Source organism: Gopherus evgoodei, chromosome 2 (genome assembly GCF_007399415.2).
Source record: "Gopherus evgoodei ecotype Sinaloan lineage chromosome 2, rGopEvg1_v1.p, whole genome shotgun sequence".
NCBI lineage: Eukaryota > Metazoa > Chordata > Testudines > Testudinidae > Gopherus > Gopherus evgoodei.
The window spans coordinates 299096882-299117301 of NC_044323.1; the positions used below are offsets into that span (position 1 = coordinate 299096882).

The 20420-nt window shown below is 48.4% G+C and overlaps 1 protein-coding gene across 1 annotated transcript in view; it reads right to left on the reverse strand.

Annotated features, from left to right (window-relative positions):
- The window catches only part of IQANK1 (IQ motif and ankyrin repeat containing 1), a 178937-nt gene that overhangs the window by 22979 nt on the left and 135538 nt on the right, over nucleotides 1–20420 (reverse strand). The window contains exon 14 of the mRNA XM_030554161.1: nucleotides 20141–20269. Within this exon, the coding sequence (XP_030410021.1) occupies nucleotides 20141–20269 (129 nt within the window). The remainder of the gene's footprint in view (nucleotides 1–20140; nucleotides 20270–20420) is intronic.

Sequence of the window (20420 nt, forward strand, 5' to 3'; positions counted from 1 at the left end):
GGCGACGTCCTTTCTCCCAGGCGTTCGGAACGTCTTAACTCTTTGACTCAGCAGGTTTTTCCTGTCTTACGAGTGATCACTCTGCCCCATGTGAGGCGTCCCGCTTTCCGGAAGTGGAGATGGTTCCTCACACAGACCTGTTCGCTCACCGCGAGAGCAGGAAATGCCAGGTGTTCTGCTCCTTCCAAGGTCTCTCCTCGGAATCGATCTTGGACGCATTCCTGATGCCGTGGAACGGCCAACTGCATTATGCCCTCCCACTGTTCCCACTGGTTCGTTACGTCCTGCTCAAACTCCGCAGGGGCAGAGCGTGCATCATCATGATCACTCCAGAGTGGTCCAGGCAGCACTGACATACCACGTTGCTCGGCCTGTCAGCCCAGACCTCATCACTCAGGGCAATGACAGGCTTCGTCACTCGGACCTGCAGCCTCTTCGCCTCACGGTGGCTCCTGCGTACCTGAGTCGGGGTGACAGGCAGCCTTCCACCTGGTCAACGTACCGAGCCAGGTGGAAGCGTTTCCTTTACAGCTGCAGTACGCTCGATCTTGCTCCTGCTGAGGTCTCGATCCCCTCTATTTGGCCTGCCTCTGGCCTTCAGCGGCAGGATCTGGCGGTATCATCGCTGAGGATACTCTCAGCAGCCATCCCTACCTTCCAGCAGGCTAAGATGGACGTTCAGTGTCCCACGCTCTATGGGTTCGAGGTCCCTCAAGGGCTTGGAGCGCTTGCACCCTCGGGTGCGCCGCCCAGCCCCGCCCTGGGACCTCAACCTAGTCTTGGCCAGACGGGTCTCTGAGATCAGAGCTCTTACGAAGGTTCCACAAAGACAAGGTGCAGTTATGACCGCACCCGGCTTTCCTCCCTAAGGTGTTTTGGCCTTTCATGTTACCCACAGCTCAACGCAATGGGCATAACCGTTGCACTCCTTGGACATCTGTGGAGTGCTCGCATTATATTGTGCTGACAGAATCATTTCCTAAGGTGCCCCAGCTCTGCCCCGGTAGCGGGCCAAAGGGAGGGCTTGCTTGTTTTCCTCTCAGAGGATCTCATCTTGGGTGATGACGGACATCCCCACTTGTTATGATTTGGCTCATGTTTCCCCAAGCCACATCACCGTGCATTCTACCAGGGCTCAGGCTTCATCTGCCGCCTTGCTGGCTCGTGTTTCTACCCACGAGACCTGTCGCGAAGCTCCATTGGTCCTCGGTCCTTACCTTTGCTTCGCAGTATGCCCTGGTTCAGCAGTCAAGAGAGGCTGTAGCCTCTGGCTCGGCAGTTTTATTCTGCCACATTTCACTCCGACCCCACCGCCTTTGTAAGGCTTGGGATTCACCTAACTGGAATGGATATGAGCAATCACTCGAAGAAGAAAAGACGGTTACTCACCTTTGTAACTGTTGTTCTTCGAGATGTGTTGCTCATATCCATTCCGCACCCGCCCTCCTTCCCCACTGTCGGAGTAGCCGGCAAGAAGGAACTGAGGAGCGGGTGGGCCGGCAGGAGTATATATGGAGCGCCATGGTGGCGCCACTCTAGGGGGCGACCTGCCGGCCCACTGAGTTGCTAGGGTAAAAGTTTTCCGACGAATGTGCACGCGCGGCGCGTACACCTAACTGGAATGGATATGAGCAACACATCTCGAAGAACAACAGTTACAAAGGTGAGTAACCGTCTTTTGCAGGGAGCAACCCAGGGGTAGGCAAAGGCAGCAGGTCCAAACCCCTTTGCCAATGAGTGGCTGATACTGCAGTCTGCCCCAGTGAACAGGGGCTAGGTGGAGACTGGGCAGTAGCCTATACTGAGGCAAAGTGGAGATAGAGGGTGGGGGGTCCCCTGGGAAGGGGAAACCCTCAGAGAAAAGGGTGATTGCTTGGGGGCAGCACTCCATGTAAAAGGGCACCGGGTCCAGGGAGGGACACGGGGGCCAGCAGAGGACAGGTGGATTGCCGGCCTGCAGAGGGCGCTCTGGGCTGGGACCGAGCTAATTCCTGAAGTCACCAGCAGGAGGCGCCGCGGGGCTGAGTCCGCTCGTCTACATAGGGATACTAAAACTTTGGTCACTGATGTTACCATAATGTTGAGGCTGTGTTTGGTGGGTTTGTATATTGAACGCTACCAGCCCTGAAGACATTGCATGTGTAATCTGGCGTGCCTTGATTCGTGGACAGATGGAGATGGTGTCTGAGATGTTTGATGGCTAGGAATCTGGCATGAGGTAGGGAGGCTCTGTCTTGAATTGAGTCCAGGTGTGCCCCAATTAATTCCAGTTGTTGTGTGGGTGTCAATGTGGATTTCTGAAAGTTTATTTGCAACCCCAGTCTTTGGAAGATGTTGATGGTCAGTCATGTGATTGTTTATGTCTCTGTGTATGAGTGTCCTTTGATAAGGCAATCATCTAGGTATGGAAAAAATATGATTCCTTGTTTGTGCAGGTGGGCTGAGACTACTGCAAGGATTTTGGAGAACACCCTCAGTGCAGTGGACAGTCCAAATAGGAGGATGCTGTATTGGAAGTGGTCGTGTTCCACTGTGAATCGGAGGAATTGGCTTTGAGTTGGATGTATTGAGATGTGGAAATATGTATCTTGTAGGTTGAGGGCTCAAAACTGGTCCCTCTGTTCCAGTGCTGGGATTATTGTGCCTAAGGTGACCATCTTGAATTTTTGGGAGCATACAGATTTGTTGAGGTTTTTGTAGGTCTAATATTGGTCACTATCCACCACTTTTCTTCTGGGTCAGGAAATAGTGGGAATAAAAATCTTTCCCTCTGTATTGTGTTGGTACTGGTTCCACGGCACCTAGCTGTAGTAGATAATCTACTTCCTGTCTGAGAAGGTGCTCGTGTGAAGGGTCCCTGCAGAGGTTGGGGGTAGGGGGCCAAGAAATAAAAGGGATGAACTTTTACTGAACTATTTCTAAGACCCAATGGTCTTGTGTAATATGCTCCCAAGCTTGGTAAAAACGCTGTAGAAAGTGACCAAATAGGCAGGTTGGTGCTGGTGTTAATGGGAGGTCGTTCAGACCCTCGACCAAGCATTCAAAACTGTGGTTTGTTTCCTGATGGCTGGAACGCTGCTTGTTCTGGTTGTGTCTGGCATTGTCAAGATGGTCTATTTTTGTGTCTGGCCACCTTGTAAGGTCTGAATTGAGGATTCCTGTTTCTTCCAATTACTGTCCAAAGAAGTAACTTTTCTTTCTTCTTCAAATGCTTGTCCCTATGTGTATTACACTTCAGGTGATGCCTCAGCAGTGATCTAACTATGGTGGTGGTTTCTTGGGGTTCTAAGAACAGATTGAATAACTGCCCTACCAAAAGAAGTATTTGACCTAGATGCCTCCACCAATGTATACCATCTTCTTAAAGTCTATATAGAATCCCACATAATGGCCTTACAGAGTTCAACTATGAGAACATTCTTCCGAGAGGCTATTGAGGATGCTTGGGCCCTTGTCAAATGAGCTCTAACACTGGTTTGTGGATCAAGTTTGGAGAACTCATAATGCAAGATAGATAAAACTACTCAAAATCCATTTTGACAGTCTTTGGATAGAATCAGAGAACTTTTCATTCTCTCAGCGAATGAAACTTAAGTCTCAAGGAGGATCTACATGGTTTTGTTCTCTGGAGGTAAAGGACTAAAGCTCTCCAAACATCTAAAGTTTATAACCTGGCCTCATCCCTATTAGTCTGAGGATTCAGACAATCTGGATAAAAGGATAATCTGATTTAGATGGAATTCAAACACAATCTTGGATATGAGTTTAGGGTGTGGCCTGAGGGAGACGTTGTCTTGGAGAAAAACTATATAAGGATGGTCAATCATAAGAGCTCTTAACCCTCCCACTTTTATTGCTGATATTGTTGCTACAAGAAAGAGAATATTAACTGATAGAGGAAGGAAAGGACATGAAGCCAGTGGTTTGAAGGCTGATGCTGTAAGATCTGTTAATAGTATAGGAAGGTCCAATGCTGGTGTATGTTCTACAACAAGTGGAAATACCCTTAGAAATATAGATGTAGTAGGGTGGGAAAATACTGAAGAATGACTCTATGGGTGGAAGGCACTAATGACCACCAAGAGTACTCTGAGAAAACAGAGTGAGAGACCAGAGTTCTTCAGTGACAGTATGTAGCCCAAAATGTCAGGTAGTTGATACTGTAATGGTAGAAGTTCATGATGGTCACACCAAGAAACAAATCTTTTCCACTTTAAAACTGTACATTTTCCTTATGGATCCTTTCTACTGATTATCAGGATAAAATGCTCTTTGCAGATACAAACTAAGATAAGTTAGATGTATTCAGGTTGGCATGGCCTGATGAAATTCACCCTAGAGTACTTAAGGAACTAGCTGAAGCAATCTCTGAATCATTAGCAATTATCTTTGATAACTCATACAGGATGGGTGAGGTCCCAGAGGACTGAAGAAGGCAAACATAGTGCCTATCTTTAAAAAGAGAGAGAGGACTGAGGGAATTATAAATCAGTCAGCCTAACTTCAAGGCAATAGATCAGTAATAGCCATCAAAGATTCATCAAGAATAATGCATAGAATCATAGATTTGTAGGACTGAAAGGGACCTCGAGAGGTCATCTAGTCCAGTCCCCTACACTCATGGCAGGACTAAGTATTATCTAGACCATCCCTGACAGGTGTTTGTCTAACCTGCTCTTAATCTCCAAAGATGGAGATTCCATAACCTCCCTAGGGAATTTATTTCAGTGCTTAACCACTCTGACAGTTAGGAAGTTTTTTTTAATGTCCAACCTTAACTGTCCTTGCTGCAATTTAAGCCCATTGCTTCTTGTCCTACCCTCAGAGGTTGAGGAGAACAATTTTTCTCCCTCCTTGTAACAACCTTTTATGTACTTAAACTGTTATGTCCCCTCTGAGTCTTCTCTTCTCCAGACTTAACAGACCCAGTTTTTTCAATCTTTCCTCATAGGTCATGTTTTCTAGACCTTTAATCATTTTTGTTGCTCTTCTCTGGCCTTTCTCAAATTTGTCCACATCTTTCCTAAAACGTAGTGCCCAGAACTGGACACAATACTCCAATTGAGGCCTAATCAGCACGGAGCAGAAGAATTACTTCTCATGTCTTGCTTACAACACCTGCTAAAATATGCCAAGCCAACCTAATTTTCTTCTTTGATAGGGTTTCTGGCCTAGTGGATAGGGCAGGAAGCAGTAGATCTGATATGTCTTGATTTTAATGAGGCTTTTGACACTGTCTCACATGACTAGATGACCCCTTGAAATTCCTTTAAGCCCCACATTCCTCTGACTCTATGATTCTACATTCTTTCTAGTTCTGACATCCTTCAATCAAAAAACCAAACAGTCAGGTGGAGGGAGGACAGATTGGGATGATGAGTCTCTCCCTCATTCTGAGACGGAACGTCTGGCATCAGAGGTCAAGTGAACAAATGAAGACGTTCTGTCTCAGTCACATAAGGGCCACTAGGATAACTAGTGCTTTGTCCTGTTTGATTTTTTGTAATATTCTGGGAAGGAATGGGATCAGTGCATAGGCATACACCATTTTGTGACAAAGGGATCAGGAGTGCATCTGCCAGAGAACCTGGACTCTGACCCTCTCTGGAACAAAATATCCAACACTTATGGAAGACAAAGTGACCCACTGACTTCTGAATCTCTCACTCACGTTCTGATGAGAAGTGTCTGCTAAAATTGTCTGCTAATACATTGTGAATACCTGACAAGTATATCTGCTGACAGGTTGATGCAGTGCTGTATGCACCTATTCCATAATCGTAATGCTTCTGAACACAAGAGACAACCTAATTCCCCATTGTTTATGAAAAATACTGTAGTCATATTCTCCATCATTACCCAAATGAAGTTATTTTGAATCATCAGTAAGAAGTGCATTCTGCTCTGAGCTCCAGAAAATTGATGTATAAGAGTGCCTCCTTTGGAATCCACACATGCCCTTAACTAAATGATGGTCTAGATGGGCTCCTTAACCCACAAGAGATGCATCTGTCACTGTAGTTCTTTTCAGAAGGAGGGGAATAAAACGAACTTGTATACAAAGTGCATCTGGGTTTTTCCACCAGTTCATAGACTCATAGAGGAAAGAACCTTTTGTGGAAGTGTTAAAGTTATATATAGACTGTGTTTGCTAGAGGTGTATGCTGTCCTGAACAAAGCTAGTATGCAACATCACAAAAGTGCATGAAGCCATGTGGCTCAGCAGACTGCGAGAGAACCTTAATGTTGTTCATGAAATCATTTGAAGTTGAGTGATAAAGATGGACATAGTTTGAAATCTGCCATCAGCTAAGCACACTCTGGCTGTCCAGGAATCCAGTCTCACAGCAATAAACTCTATATATTGTGTTGGGAGATAACACAGGCTTTTCTTTTCTTACCTTTAAACCAAGAGACATGAAAAGTTGGAGAAATGTTTGAAACAAGCTTTTAACTTTCTGATCAAACTTCCCTTTGAGCTGATTGTCTAGCTAAGTAAAGACTGCTATCCCTCATTGACACAGGAACATCACCACCACCACTTTAATAAAAACCCTCAGTGCGGTCGACAGTCAAAAGGTAACACTCAGTATAGTGGTTTAGACTGACAACTACTCTCAAATCTCTTGTGTGCAGGATTAATTTCAATGTGAAAATATGCATCCTAGTGGTTGACAGCTACAATCAGTCTCCTGGATCTATCGACAGCATTATGGAGGCTCAGGTGACTATCCTGAATCTCAGATGATGAAAGGAATTGTTTAAGATCTAAGAAAACCCTCCAACTTCCTTTCTTCTTGGGTCTGAGGATTATCTGAAGTAAAAGGATTTCTCTCTGTTATATCAGAAAAATTATCCTTCTTAGTTGAAGGAGAGAATCCCTCTCCTGGGTGAGAAGGCTCTCGTGAGGGGTCTGTCAAAAGGGACAGCAAGAGTGGCAGAAGGTAGCAGTTATGTGGAATTGGATTGCATAACCATATGATGATTTCCAACACACATTTGCCTGTTATTGCAGCCCATGTTCTGCGTTAGGGAAAAAGGTTATTCCCAAAAGGAATCTGGGAGGAAGAGATAGCTATATCCAGGTTAATGTCTGGTTTTCATCTCCCAGCAATCCCATCAAAAGGGATGCTTGCTGCTGGACACCATTTGCAAAGAGAAGTTGGTAGCAGCAGACAGTATTCTCTTCTGCAGTCTCTGATACATCCTTAGAGGTGGTGTTGGTCTCTGGGGGTAAAAAGGGGCTTGTTCTCTGATCTGGTTAAAATTGAGATTTAGTGTATTTTCTCTTTGTTGCAGCAGTGTAAATGCTTAAAGACCGGAAAGTGCGGTGGGATTCTGATAATGTGAAGAAACTCATTCTATCTTTTCACCCAAAAGATATGGTCTGTGAAATGGAAGGTTCTCCACTGTGGCTTGAACTTTCCCTGGAATATCTGAAGTTTGAAGCCACCATGACCGATGCATCACTACAGAAGTCGCTGTAAAGCACAAAGTGATATCTGCTGCATCTAAGGCAGCCTGCAATGAAGATCTTGATCTCAAGTGACACTGTTTTTAAAGACTGAAATTGCTTCATGTTCCTGCAGCAATTTGTCAATAAATTCAGTGATATTGTTATAGTTAAGAAAATCATAAACTAGCTTTTTTTTATCAGAGAGGTCAAGATGCTTTGAGTCTTTTTCAAATGAGGTAATTTTGGGAGGGGTGCGGCTTGGTTCTCTCATTAGCGATAAAAATGACTAGTGAGATTGGCTCTGGATGGGCATACAGATATTCAGCTCCCTTAGTGAGAATATAGTATATTTCAGTCTTTGTTGCTGTGGGAGGAGGAGTAGCAGGAGTTTGCCATACAGTTTTTTACAGGCTTCAAAAAGGCATCATTAATTAGGAGAATGATTGGGTCTGGAGGTGTGTAGTATGTCTAGCAACTTATGAAAGCTTGTTACCCTGTCAAAGAAGGCTATCAGGTTGGTTGGACATGATTTGTTCTTGACAAATCCATGCTGACTGTTACTTATCACCTTATTATCGTCTAGATGTTTGCAAATTGATTACTTAATTATTTGCTCCATTATATTTCTGGGTACAGAAGTTAAGCTGACTGATCTGTAATTCCCTGGGTTGCCCCTATTTCCCTTTTTATAGATTGGCACTATATTTATTTGCCCTTTTCCAGTCATCTAGAATCTCTCCCGACTTTCATGACTTTTAAAAAGCTAATGGCTCAGGTATCTCCTCAGTCAGCTCCTTGAGTATTCTAGGATGGTAATAAATCTCAACAGGAATCCTGAGGATCTGCTTCTGAGTCTCTCTCCCCCCCTCTGATAGGGCACCTGAGAAGGATGTTCCCTCTCTGGTCCCCAAGGAGCCCAATATGAACACTGTAGAGCATTGTATGGATAAGGAGAAGGGCCCCAGGAGAAAGAGTAGCAGGATATAGAATCATAGAACCATAAGGTTAAAAGGGACTGCAAGGGTCATTAAGTCCAGTGGTTCTCAACGGTACTCAGCGGTCTTCTAGGGGGTACATCAACTCACCTAGATATCTGCCTAGTTTTACAACAGGCTACATAAAAAGCAGCAGCAAAGTCATTACAAACTAAAACTTTATACAATTACTTGTTGTTTTTGCTCTATATCAGGGGTCGGCAACCTTTCAGGAATAGTGTGCCGAGTCTTCATTTATTCACTCTAATTTAAGGTTTCGTGTGCCAGTAATACATTTTAATGTTTTTAGGTCTCTTTCTATAAGTCTGTAATATATAACAAAACTATTGTTGAATGTAAAGTAAATAAAGTTATTAAAATGTTTAAGAAGCTTCATTTAAAATTAAATTAAAATGCAGAGCCCCTCGGACCGGTGGCCAGGACCTGGGCAGTGTGAGTGCCACTGAAAATCAGCTCGCTTGCCGCCTTTGGCACCCATGCCATAGGTTGCCTACCCCTGTTCTATATACCATAAACTGAACTGTAAGTACAATATTTATATTACAATTGATTTATTTTATAATTATATGGTAAAAATGAGAGAGTAAGCAATTTTTCAGTAATAGTGTCACACTTTTGTATGTTTGATTTTGTAAGCAAGTAGTTTTTAAGAGAGGTGAAAGTTGGGGTACGTAAGGCATATCAGACTCATGAAAGGGGTACAGTAGCCTGGAAAGGTTGAGAATCTCTGTTCTAGTTTAAACTGCCCTCCCGCACCGCCACGATGCAGGATTTGTTCTGTCTGAGACACATGACTAACCAGCCTCTTTTTGAAAATCTCCAGTGAAAGAGCTTCCACAACTTCCCTAGGCAGTTTGTTCCATTGTTCTACTGTTCCTACAGGCAGGAAGTTTTTCTTGAGGTTTAATCTTAAATTGCTGTGCTGTAGTTTGAACCCATTACCTCTTATCCTGCCCTCTGCACCAAGAGAACAATTTTTTTCCGTCATTTTTATAACAGCCTTTCAAGTACAGTATTTGAAGACCACTATCATATCCCTCCTCAGTCTTCTCTTTTCTAAACTAAACATACTGTGACAAAGTTCCTCCTCTACCTTGGTGGGTCCTACGCTTATTGGCAGATTTGCTCACCTCAGTGATCTCCCCCACAGTCTGGATCAACTCCTCCTGTGTCTGATCAGGAGCTGGGAGGTTTTGGGGGAACCCGGGCCCGCCTTCTACTCCGGGTTCCAGCCCAGGGCCCTATGGATTTGCAGCTGTCCATAGTGCCTCTTGTAACAGCTGTGTGACAGCTACACCTCCCTGAGCTACTTCCCCAAGGCCTTCTCCAAACACCTTCTTTATCCTCACCACAGGACCTTCCTCCTGGTGTCTGATAACACTTGTAATCCTTAGTCCTCCAGCAGCACACCCTCTCAGTCTCAGCTCCTTGTGTCTCTTGCTCCCAGCTCCTCACACACACTTCCTTTCTCCTCTGCCTCCTCCTCATCTGACTGGAGAGAGCTCCTTTTAAATCCCAGGTGCCCTGATTAGCCTGCCTTGATTGGCTGCAGGTGTTCTAATCAGCCTGTCTGCTTAATTGGTTCTAGCAAGTTCTTCTTCGAGTGATTGCTCATATCCATTCCAGTTAGGTGTACGCGCCGCGCGTGCACATTCGTCGGAAAACTTTTACCCTAGCCACTCAGTGGGCCGGCAGGTCGCCCCCTAGAGTGGCGCCACCATGGCGCTCCATATATACTCCTGCCGGCCCACCCGCTCCTCAGTTCCTTCTTACCGCCCGTGTCGGTCGTTGGAACAGTGGAGCGCGGCTTAGCTGACCTCCACTTCCCTAGCTACTCGTTTTCTCGTATATAATTATATATATATATTTGTATGGTTATACGTTTTTCCTTTGCTAACATGGTTAGTTTAGTTAGCGGGGTTCAGGAAGTAGCCCTTCCATGAGCCCAGTGCCGGAGCCATGCATGGCTCACCAGATTTTCAAAAGGGGCCCGGCTTACCAGAAGCCGCGGCCGAAGAGAGATCTACATGACTCCTGTTTGAAGAATCACACTTGACAGATAAGTGCCCCATTTGCAAGGCTTTTAAGCCGAGAACAAAAAGGTGCGGGACTTTCACTTGCCCCTCCACCTTGGGCGCGGAGCGATGTTCAAGCGGCGGGCAGAAGCGCCTCCTCGGCACCGGACCCCGCCGGTACCACCAAGGCCTTCCGGCACCGACCGTCGCCGGCACCGATGTCGACTCGGCACCGTTCCCTTCATCCGAGGTCGAGAGAGTCTACGATTCCTGCTGGTGCCTGGCGGCTCCCCGGCACGCGCCGTGGTTGAGCCCCCTGCTCCCGCTACTTCCGTGCCACCTGCATCGCAGCCAGAGAGCTCGCCTCAGTTGCGTTATCCGGCCTGCAGAGGCACCGATGACTTCGGCTCCGTCGATTCCAGTCCCCCAGGACCAGGGAATCCGGTGCCTGGCAGCTCCCCGGCTCGCGCCGTGGTAGAGCTTACTGCTCCTGCTGCTTCTGTGTCAGCTGCACCACAGCTAGACAGCTCGTCTAAGATGGCTCGCCCGGCGCCGACGACGTCGGCACCGTCGATCCCGGTCCCACGAGGGCCGTAGAATCCGGTGCCTGACGGCTCCCCGGCACGTGCCGTGGTTGAGCGTATTGCTCCTGCTGCTTCCGTGCCAGCGGCACCGCAGCCAGAGAGCTCGTCTAGTCGGATCGCCATGCGCTGACACCTACTACGGCACCGATGACATCGTCACCGTCGATCCCGGTCCCATAAGGGCCGTAGAATCCGGTGCCTGACGGCTCCCCGGCACGCGCCGTGGTTGAGCGTATTGCTCCTGCTGCTTCCGTGCCAGCGGCACCGCAGCCAGAGAGCTCGTCTAGTCGGATCGCCCGGCGCCGACGCCTGCTACGGCACCGATGACGTCGTCACCGTCGATCCCGGTCCCACAAGGGCCGTGGAATCCGGTGCCTGACGGCTCCCCGGCACGCGCCGTGGTTGAGCGTTTGCTCCGGCTGCTTCCGTGCCAACGGCACCGCAGCCTGAGGGCTCGTCTACGTCGGATCGCCCGGCACCGACACCTGCTGCGGCACCGATGGCGTCGGCACCGTCGATCCCGGTCCCACACGGGCCGTAGAATCCGGTGCCTGACGGCTCCCCGGCACGCGCCGTGGTTGAGCGTATTGCTCCGGCTGCTTCCGTGCCAACGGCACCGCAGCCTGAGGGCTCGTCTACGTCGGATCGCCCGGCACCGACACCTGCTGCGGCACCGATGACGTCGGCACCGTCGATCCCGGTCCCGCAAGGGCCATAGTATCCGGTGCCTGACAGCTCCCCGGCGCGCGCCGTGGTCGAGCTACTTCTCCAGCTGCTTCTGTGCCCACGGCACCGCGGCCAGAGGGCTAGTATAAGTCGGATCGCCCGGCACCGACACCTGCTTCGGCACCGTCGATCCCGGTCCCGCAAGGGCCGTAGAATCCGGTGTCCGACGGCTCCCCGGCACGCGCCGTGGTTGAGCGTATTACTCCCGCTGCTTCAGTGCTGACGGCACCCCAGCCAGACGGCTTATCTAACTCGGTTCTCCCGGCACCGGCACCTACCGAAGCTCTGATGACCTCGGTACCATGGATCCCGGCCCCACGAGGGCCGTCGAATCCGGTGCCTGACAGCTCCCCAGTACGCACTGTGGTTGAGCCTGCTGTTCCCTGCGCGCCGGAGATGTTACCAACGGCGAGGGCTCTCAGTGCCATGACGGAGTCAGTGCTGCCTGACCCGGGCACCGCCGGTACGGGTAATACAGTCTCTTCAAGGGACTGTCCCCTGTCAGTACAGCAGAGCGGCACCATCTATGATCACGGTCCCGCAGACGCGCCAAGTCCTGTCGGCACACCGGACACCACTGGCAGTCCCGGTACTGTTTTCCTCGGTACGGGTCACACTCACTGCACCGGTCGGTGTCCCGTTCGCCGACCCGCTATCGGCACCGTTCCGACATCTGGCACCGGGGCAGGTACCTTGACTCCTGTAGCTCTTCTCCGAGCCTCGAGATCTCGGTCGACCTCCCGACACCGTTCTGGTTGCGGGTCTGGATCTCGTTCCAGGTACCGATACGCCTCCCGATGCCGGTCCCCGGTGCCGAGTTGGGCAAGGTCCGAGTGAGTCAGGGACTCGGCCCGTGCCCTCTTTTAGTACCTCCATGGCCGTCCGGACACGCATCCGTGTCACCCCATATGCGCGGATTTTATGCTCAGGACCACGATCCTGATATCATGGCCAGCGGGCGCCAGCCCCGAAGCGGAAAGAGCCTTGGCGAATGCAAGGTGTACTCTGCAAGGGCCCTACACCTCTGGGGTGCGAAGCAACAAGCCTTGCTTAGCTGCGATACTTATGGCACCTGGGTGGAGGAGTTTCTCCCTCGAACCTCCCACCTAGAGTTCGCTGCCGTCTTGGAGGACGGGGGAAAGGATTTACCCGTTGTTGGTAAAGGCATCTTCGCGGCAGAGACAGCCCCAGACTGCGAAGCCTGCTGGACAATAGGGTCCTAATGCGTCTCAGCATGTATACGCCTGCGACCAAACGCAGGCCTTTATGGCCCCAGCCGCCATACTCTGTGCCTAGCCAGAGGCAGAACTCTGGAAAACGGCAAGGCCAAGGTGGTCGCAGACAAACGTCAGGCCCCCTAAAAAGCCAAAGTCGAGGTCCCTCGCAATTACCACTGGGACCAAAGACGGACCTTCCAAGGTTCACCGGAGGGCGGTGTACCAGTCGCAGGACGGGATCCTGATCCCGCTTTCTCCTGGCATGGCCCCAGTTACTTTTAGGTCGCTGGGTCCTGCGCACGATGGAGCATGGGTACCACCTTAAAATTGCTCCAGCCCTGTCCCCCTTCAGCGGACAAAAGGGGCTAGCGGTTTTACTCCCGTTATGCCCTAGTCCCCCACTCGACCACAGGTCAGACCTTCCTGGTCCTGCATGGACTCAACCGGTTTGGGATAAGGTTGAAGTTCTGCATGGTATCCCTGGGAACCATTATTCCATCCTTGCCTCCGGGGGGCTACTATGCCGCCCTGGATAGGAAGGACGCGTACTTTTGCAATGCCATCTTCCCTCCGCATGGGAGATGCCTCCGCTTTATAGACAGCGGTGAATACTCCCGGTTTACGGCCATAGTCGCCGCCTACCGTAGCTATGTCGGATATGCTTTTTTCCGTATTGGGACGATTCGCTTATCCGAGGAGACTCTGACACACAACCCACTCAGCCGTGGGCATCGTCACGGTCTTATTCACAGATCAAGGCCTGATGATTACTATAGAGCAATCCACTCTGGTTCCCACGCAGAGGTTGGGCTTCCTAGGGGCTATCTTGGTCTCCTACCTAGCCGGAGCCTGCTTATCGCAACTGCGGTTTTAGGCGATGGCATCAATCATCTGAGGTCTGAAGGCTTTCCCAACGACCTCAGCTCGTTCTTGTCTCAGTCTCCTGGGTCCATGGTTGCCCGCAAGTTTGTAACCAAACACGCCAAGCTCCGCCTCCGTCCTCTCCAAGTCTGGCCCACCTCGGCGTACCGCTTGGACAGGGAGCCAATGGTCATGGTAGTCACCGTTCCCTCGAACGCCTTAGGCTCCCTAGAGTGGTGGCTAACCCCCTCCTTGGTGTGGACAGGATGCGGTTTCATCCGCCCCAGCCCTCACCGCCCCTGACGGCGGACGCATCATCTCTCTGCTCGAGTGCTCATGGTCACCTCCGAGCTTAAGGCCTTCGGTCTTCTAGAGAGCTGGCATTCCTCATTAATGCCCCAAAAATCAGAGTAGTCCGCCTGGCGTGCCAGGGGTTCCAGCGGCAGCTGCGAGGCCGTTGTATCTCGGTGTTTACAGCCAACACAATGGCCAGGTGCTTCATAAGCATTCAGGGGGGACATAGTCCTCCCCCCTTTTTTGTCAGGAGGCCATCCATTTCCGGGTCTTTTGCATGGCCCGCTCGATGGAGCTGGCGACGTCCTTTCTCCCAGGCGTTCGGAACGTCTTATCTCTTTGACTCAGCAGGTCTTTCCTGTCTTACGAGTCATCACTCTGCCCCATGTGAGGCGTCCCGCTTTCCGGAAGTGGAAATGGTTCCTCACACAGACCTGTTCGCTCACCGCGAGTGCAGGAAATGCCAGGTGTCCTGCTCCTTCCAAGGTCTCTCCTCGGAATCGATCTTGGACGCATTCCTGATACCGTGGAACGGCCAACTGCATTATGCCTTCCCGCTGTTCCCACTGGTTCGTTACGTCCTGCTCAAATTCCGCAGGGGCGGAGCGTGCGTCATCATGATCACTCCAGAGTGGTCCAGGCAGCACTGACATACCACGTTGCTCGGCCTGTCAGCCCAGACCTCATCACTCAGGGCAATGACAGGCTTCGTCACTCGGACCTGCAGCCTCTTCGCCTCACGGTGGCTCCTGCGTACCTGAGTTGGGGTGACAGGCAGCCTTCCACCTGGTCAACGTACCGAGCCAGGTGGAAGCGTTTCCTTTACAGCTGCAGTACGCTCGATCTTGCTCCTGCTGAGGTCTCGATCCCCTCTTTCTGGCCTGCCTCTGGCCTTTAGCGGCAGGATCTGGCGGTATCATCGCTGAGGATACGCTCAGCAGCCGTCCCTACCTTCCAGCAGGCTAAGATGGACGTTCAGTGTCCCACGCTCTATGGGTTCGAGGTCCCTCAAGGGCTTGGAGCGCTTGCACCCTCGGGTGCGCCGCCCAGCCCCGCCCTGGGGCCTCAACCTAGTCTTGGCCAGACGGGTCTCTGAGATCAGAGCTCTTACGAAGGTTCCACAAAGACAAGGTGCGGTTGTGACCGCACCCGGCTTTCCTCCCTAAGGTGTTTTGGCCTTTCATGTTACCCACAGCTCAACGCAATGGGCATAACCTTTGCACTCCTTGGACATCTGTGGAGTGCTCGCATTATCTTGTGCTGACAGAATCATTTCCTAAGGTGCCCCAGCTCTGCCCCGGTAGCGGGCCAAAGGGAGGGCTTGCTTGTTTTCCTCTCAGAGGATCTCATCTTGGGTGATGGCGGACATCCCCACTTGTTCTGATTTGGCTCATATTTCACCAAGCCACATCACCGTGCATTCTACCAGGGCTCAGGCTTCATCTGCCGCCTTGCTGGCTCGTGTTTCTACCCACGAGACCTGTCGCGAAGCTCCATTGGTCCTCGGTCCTTACCTTTGCTTCGCAGTATGCCCTGGTTCAGCAGTCAAGGGAGGCTGTAGCCTCTGGCTCGGCAGTTTTATTCTGCCATATTTCACTCCGACCCCACCGCCTTTGTAAGGCTTGGGATTCACCTAACTGGAATGGATATGAGCAATCACTCGAAGAAGAAAAGACGGTTACTCACCTTTGTAACTGTTGTTCTTCGAGATGTGTTGCTCATATCCATTCCGCACCCGCCCTCCTTCCCCACTGTCGGAGTAGCCGGCAAGAAGGAACTGAGGAGCGGGTGGGCCGGCAGGAGTATATATGGAGCGCCATGGTGGCGCCACTCTAGGGGGCGACCTGCCGGCCCACTGAGTGGCTAGGGTAAAAGTTTTCCGACGAATGTGCACGCGCGGCGCGTACACCTAACTGGAATGGATATGAGCAACACATCTCGAAGAACAACAGTTACAAAGGTGAGTAACCGTCTTTTCCTGACTACTCTAGTGCAGCCCCTGCTCTGGTCACTCAGGGAACAGAAAACTACTCACCCAGTGACCAGTATATTTGCCCTCGACCAGACTCCTGCACCCCACTGTCCTGGGTCTGTCACAAAACCCAGTTCCTTTAGACTTTGCTCATATGCCTTGAATTCCATCCCTTTGATCATCTTTGTCACTCACCTCTGGATCCTTTCCAGTTTCTCTACATCTTTTCTATACAGTTGTGACCAAAACTGGAGACAGTACTTCAGCTGAGGTCTAACCAGAGCCAAGTAGAACATTACAATCACCTCCCGTGACTTGTATGCTATGCCTTTGTTAATGCAACCCAAAATTACATTTGTATTTATTTTTTGCAGCAGCATTGCATTGCTGACTCATGTTGACTCAAGTTTGTTTAGATTTACGGGACATAATGCTGCCCACTTATTACAATGTCAACTGAAAGTGAGAACAGATGTTCACATGGCACTTTTGTAGCCAGCATTACAAAGTACTTATGTGCCAGATATGTTAAACATTCATATGCCCCTTCATGCTTTGGCCACCATTCCAGAGGATATGCTTCCATGCTGATGATGCTCATTAAAAAAAAAAATGCATTAATTAAATTTGTGACTGAACTCCTTGGGGGAGAATTGTATGTCTCCTGCTCTGTGTTTTACCTGCATTCTGCCATATATTTCTTGTTATAGAAGTCTTGGATGATGACCCAGCATTTTAAGAACACTTTCACTGCAGATTTGACAAAACGCAAAGAAGGTACCAGTGCAAGATTTCTAAAGATAGCTACAGCACTTGAACCAAGATTTAAGAATCTGAAGTGCCTTCCAAAATCTGAGAGGTGTGGAGCATGCTTTCAGAAGTCTTAAAAGAGCAACACTCTGAGGTGGAACCTACAGAACCGGAACCACGAAAAAAAAGACAATCTTCTGCTAGTGACATCGTACTCAGATGATGAAAATAAACATGCATCAGGCTGCACTGCTTTGGATCGTTATCGAGCAGAATCCATCATCAGCATGGATGCATGTCCTCTGGAATGGTGGTTGAAGCATGAAGGGACATGTGAATCTTTAGTGCATCTGACACATAAATATCTTGCAACGCCAGCTACAACAATGCCATGTGAACACCTGTTGTCACTTTCAGGTGACATTGTAAACAAGAAGTGCGCAGCATTATCTCCTGCAAATGTAAACAAACTTGTTTGAGCGATTGGCTGAACAAGAAGTAGGACTGAGTGGACTTGTAGGCTCTAAAGTTTTACATCATTTTATTTTTGAATGCAGTTATTTTTGGTACATAACTCTACATTTCTAAGTTCATTTTTAATGATTGCACTACAGAACTTGTATTAAGTGAATTGAAAAATACTATTTTTACAGTGCAAATATTTATAATAAATAAAGTGATCACTGTACACTTTGTATTCTGTGTTGTAATTGAAATCAATATATTTGAAAATGTAGAAAACATCCAAAAATATTTATAAAAATGGTATTCTATTATTGTTTAACAGCATGATTCATTGTGATTTTTTTTAAATCACTTAACAGCCCTAAAATTAATTTGAGTTTAAGGTCCATGTTCTTTCTGGCTCTTGGCTTCAAACCCTGGCAATGGGAACACTTCTGAGGAACATGTCCCTCTCCTATGCAGCACATACACTTTGTGTGGCCGTCCATTATAGAGAAGGCAGCTCCACACAACACACACCACTTAAACCCAGGTGAACCAGGCATAAGGATGAGGATGTACCTTCCCTGAGGGGAAGGAGGGGAAACAGGAGAAAGAACTAATACATTCTTTTTTTTTTTTTGTTCGTTCGTTTTAGGAGGAAGAAACAGAAAAGGGAAAGTAAGGAACTAACAACTATGAGAAGAAAAACAGGTAAGATACTATCTAAATAACATGGGCTCTGCTAAGTGTTCTGTTCCAGACTGGAGGTGATCGAGAGGGAACTGAGGGTGATCGGACCACACAGCACTATATATACGACACATGCATAGTGCAAGAGAGGGGAGGTGTGCATGTGTGGTCTGACGGGCACTGCTATTGAAGATCTCTGATTCCAGATGTAAAAGCACTATCGCACCTACAGTGGAGCACCCAAGAGGACATACTCAAAGAAGAATTCTCAAATAGTATTACAAGCAGCTCCAAGAGTTCTTCCATTAATTCCTTCAGCATCTTGGGGTGAATACCATCAGGGCCTGCTGACTACAATACATTCAAACTAGTCAGAAGACTTCTGACATGTTCTTTGCTTATCCTGATCTGCATCCCTTCCCCTTTATTGTCTATGATAACATCGTTGGTTGTCTGGGCACATTATTTTCATGTGTGAAGACTGAAGCAAAGGAGGCATTGAGCAGCTCTGCTTTCCTATCATCATCCATTACCAGCTGACCATCTCTGATCATTCTTTTTTGTCTGACATATTATAGAACCCCTTCTACATATCGGGACCATGATATTCTCTGTGCCCAGAACATTGACAATACATCCTATAAGGTATTAGGGGAATGTCATAAATATGGAGAGAAGGGTAGCATAAAATCCCTCCTTGGCAACTGTACTGAATCATCTTACCTGTAAGGAGTTAAGTAGGTCAAAATAACCTAGTTAGCACCTGACCAGAAGGACCAATGAGGAAAGAAGAGACTTTCAGATCTGGAGGAAGAAGATTTTGTTTGCTCTCTCTTGGTTGTTCCCTCTCCGGATGGAGAGAGAAGCCAAGCAGGTACAACATCTCCAGAAAATATACCTGGAATAATCCATCTAAAATCACAGAAATTGTAAGTAGGCAAGGAAATGCGTTGGGTTATCTTTCATTTTAGCTTGTGAGTTTTCCAATGCTACAGAGGTAGTTTTATTCCTGTTTTTGTAACTGTGAAACTGAGTCAGAGGGGAATCCTCTGTCTTTTAAATATTTTTATTTCTCCTGTAAAGTTACCTTCCATCCTGATTTTGCAGGTGTGATTCTTTTACTTTTTACTTTTTAAATAAGGTTCTTCTTTTAAGAACCTGATTGATTTTCAGTGTCCTGAAGACAAAGGGTCTGGTCTGTACTCACATTGCTAAGGCAATTGGTTGGTATATTATTCTCAAGCCTCCCCAGGAAAGGGGGTGAAGGGGCTTGGGGGGATAGGGATTCCAAGTGACCCTTCCCTGAAATTTCATGTAAATCACTTGGTAGTGGCAGCAATACCATCCGAGGACAAGAAAAGGAATTTGTGCCTTGGGGAAGATTTTAACCTCAGCTGGTAGAATATATACTTAGGGGGTCTTTCATGCAGATCCCCACATCTGTACCCCAGAGTTCAGAGGCAGGGGTGGGGAACCCTGACAGGGAAGCTGATAGTTTTGGCTCTCAAGAGACATGGCAGCGATTTGAGCTTATGATTACGAGAGAGCCCATTTACTGGATGTCTCTGGTACAGTGACAGAACAGTTAACAATGTTGAAATTTAAAAAATCATTATTAGGTTTCAGAGTCAAAGGCAGCCTTGATTGAATAGTGCAGTTCACACACCTGATTGGGCATCAAGAGGGATTTGCAGAAAACTTTACTTAGGGTGCAGGAATTTCTCAAACCCTACCCTGGATTGTTATGGGCCAGGGTTGAGGTGACAGTCTCATCCTCAGGCTTGAAAAGGATAAATATTCCAGCAATCTTTTGGCCTTTCCCTAGAATTATAAGGGGAGAAGGCCAAAGGGCTGGAGGTGCCAGTCCCTCATGCCTAGGTATCTACAGCTAGATATTTATTTGGCACTGGCCCTCATAACATTAGTATCTGAGAATGGTGGTAAATAAGGCTCTGGGGTAGAGGTGCTCAGCCTTCTCCCTGGCTTCCCAAGCTGGGAGGGGACAGGGCTGATATGGGGTGTAGGAATATGCCATTCCCTTGGCCCCAGTCTGGGAGAGAAATGGGTTTAGTTGGAAGAGATTCCATTTCTCCATTGAAGATCATGGAGTTTACCATACCCACAAATTCTTACCTTTCATTCTGCAATATCTGCTTGCTCAGAATTGCCTCTGCCAGTCCAGACTCTATTCCCTCCAACTGCCTCTTCACAGCATCAAACATGTTCACTTCCATCATGTCAAACACCACTGGCTTTCCATACCTAAGGACAGAGGTCTGAATGGTTGATCATATGTACTACAGGACAGTCCAAGATCCTTGATACAAAGATAGACAAAACAATCTCTCTCTCTCTCTCTCAATAATGATGGGTCTCAAGCATTACATGTATGGGCAGCCTTCCCTTTAGCACA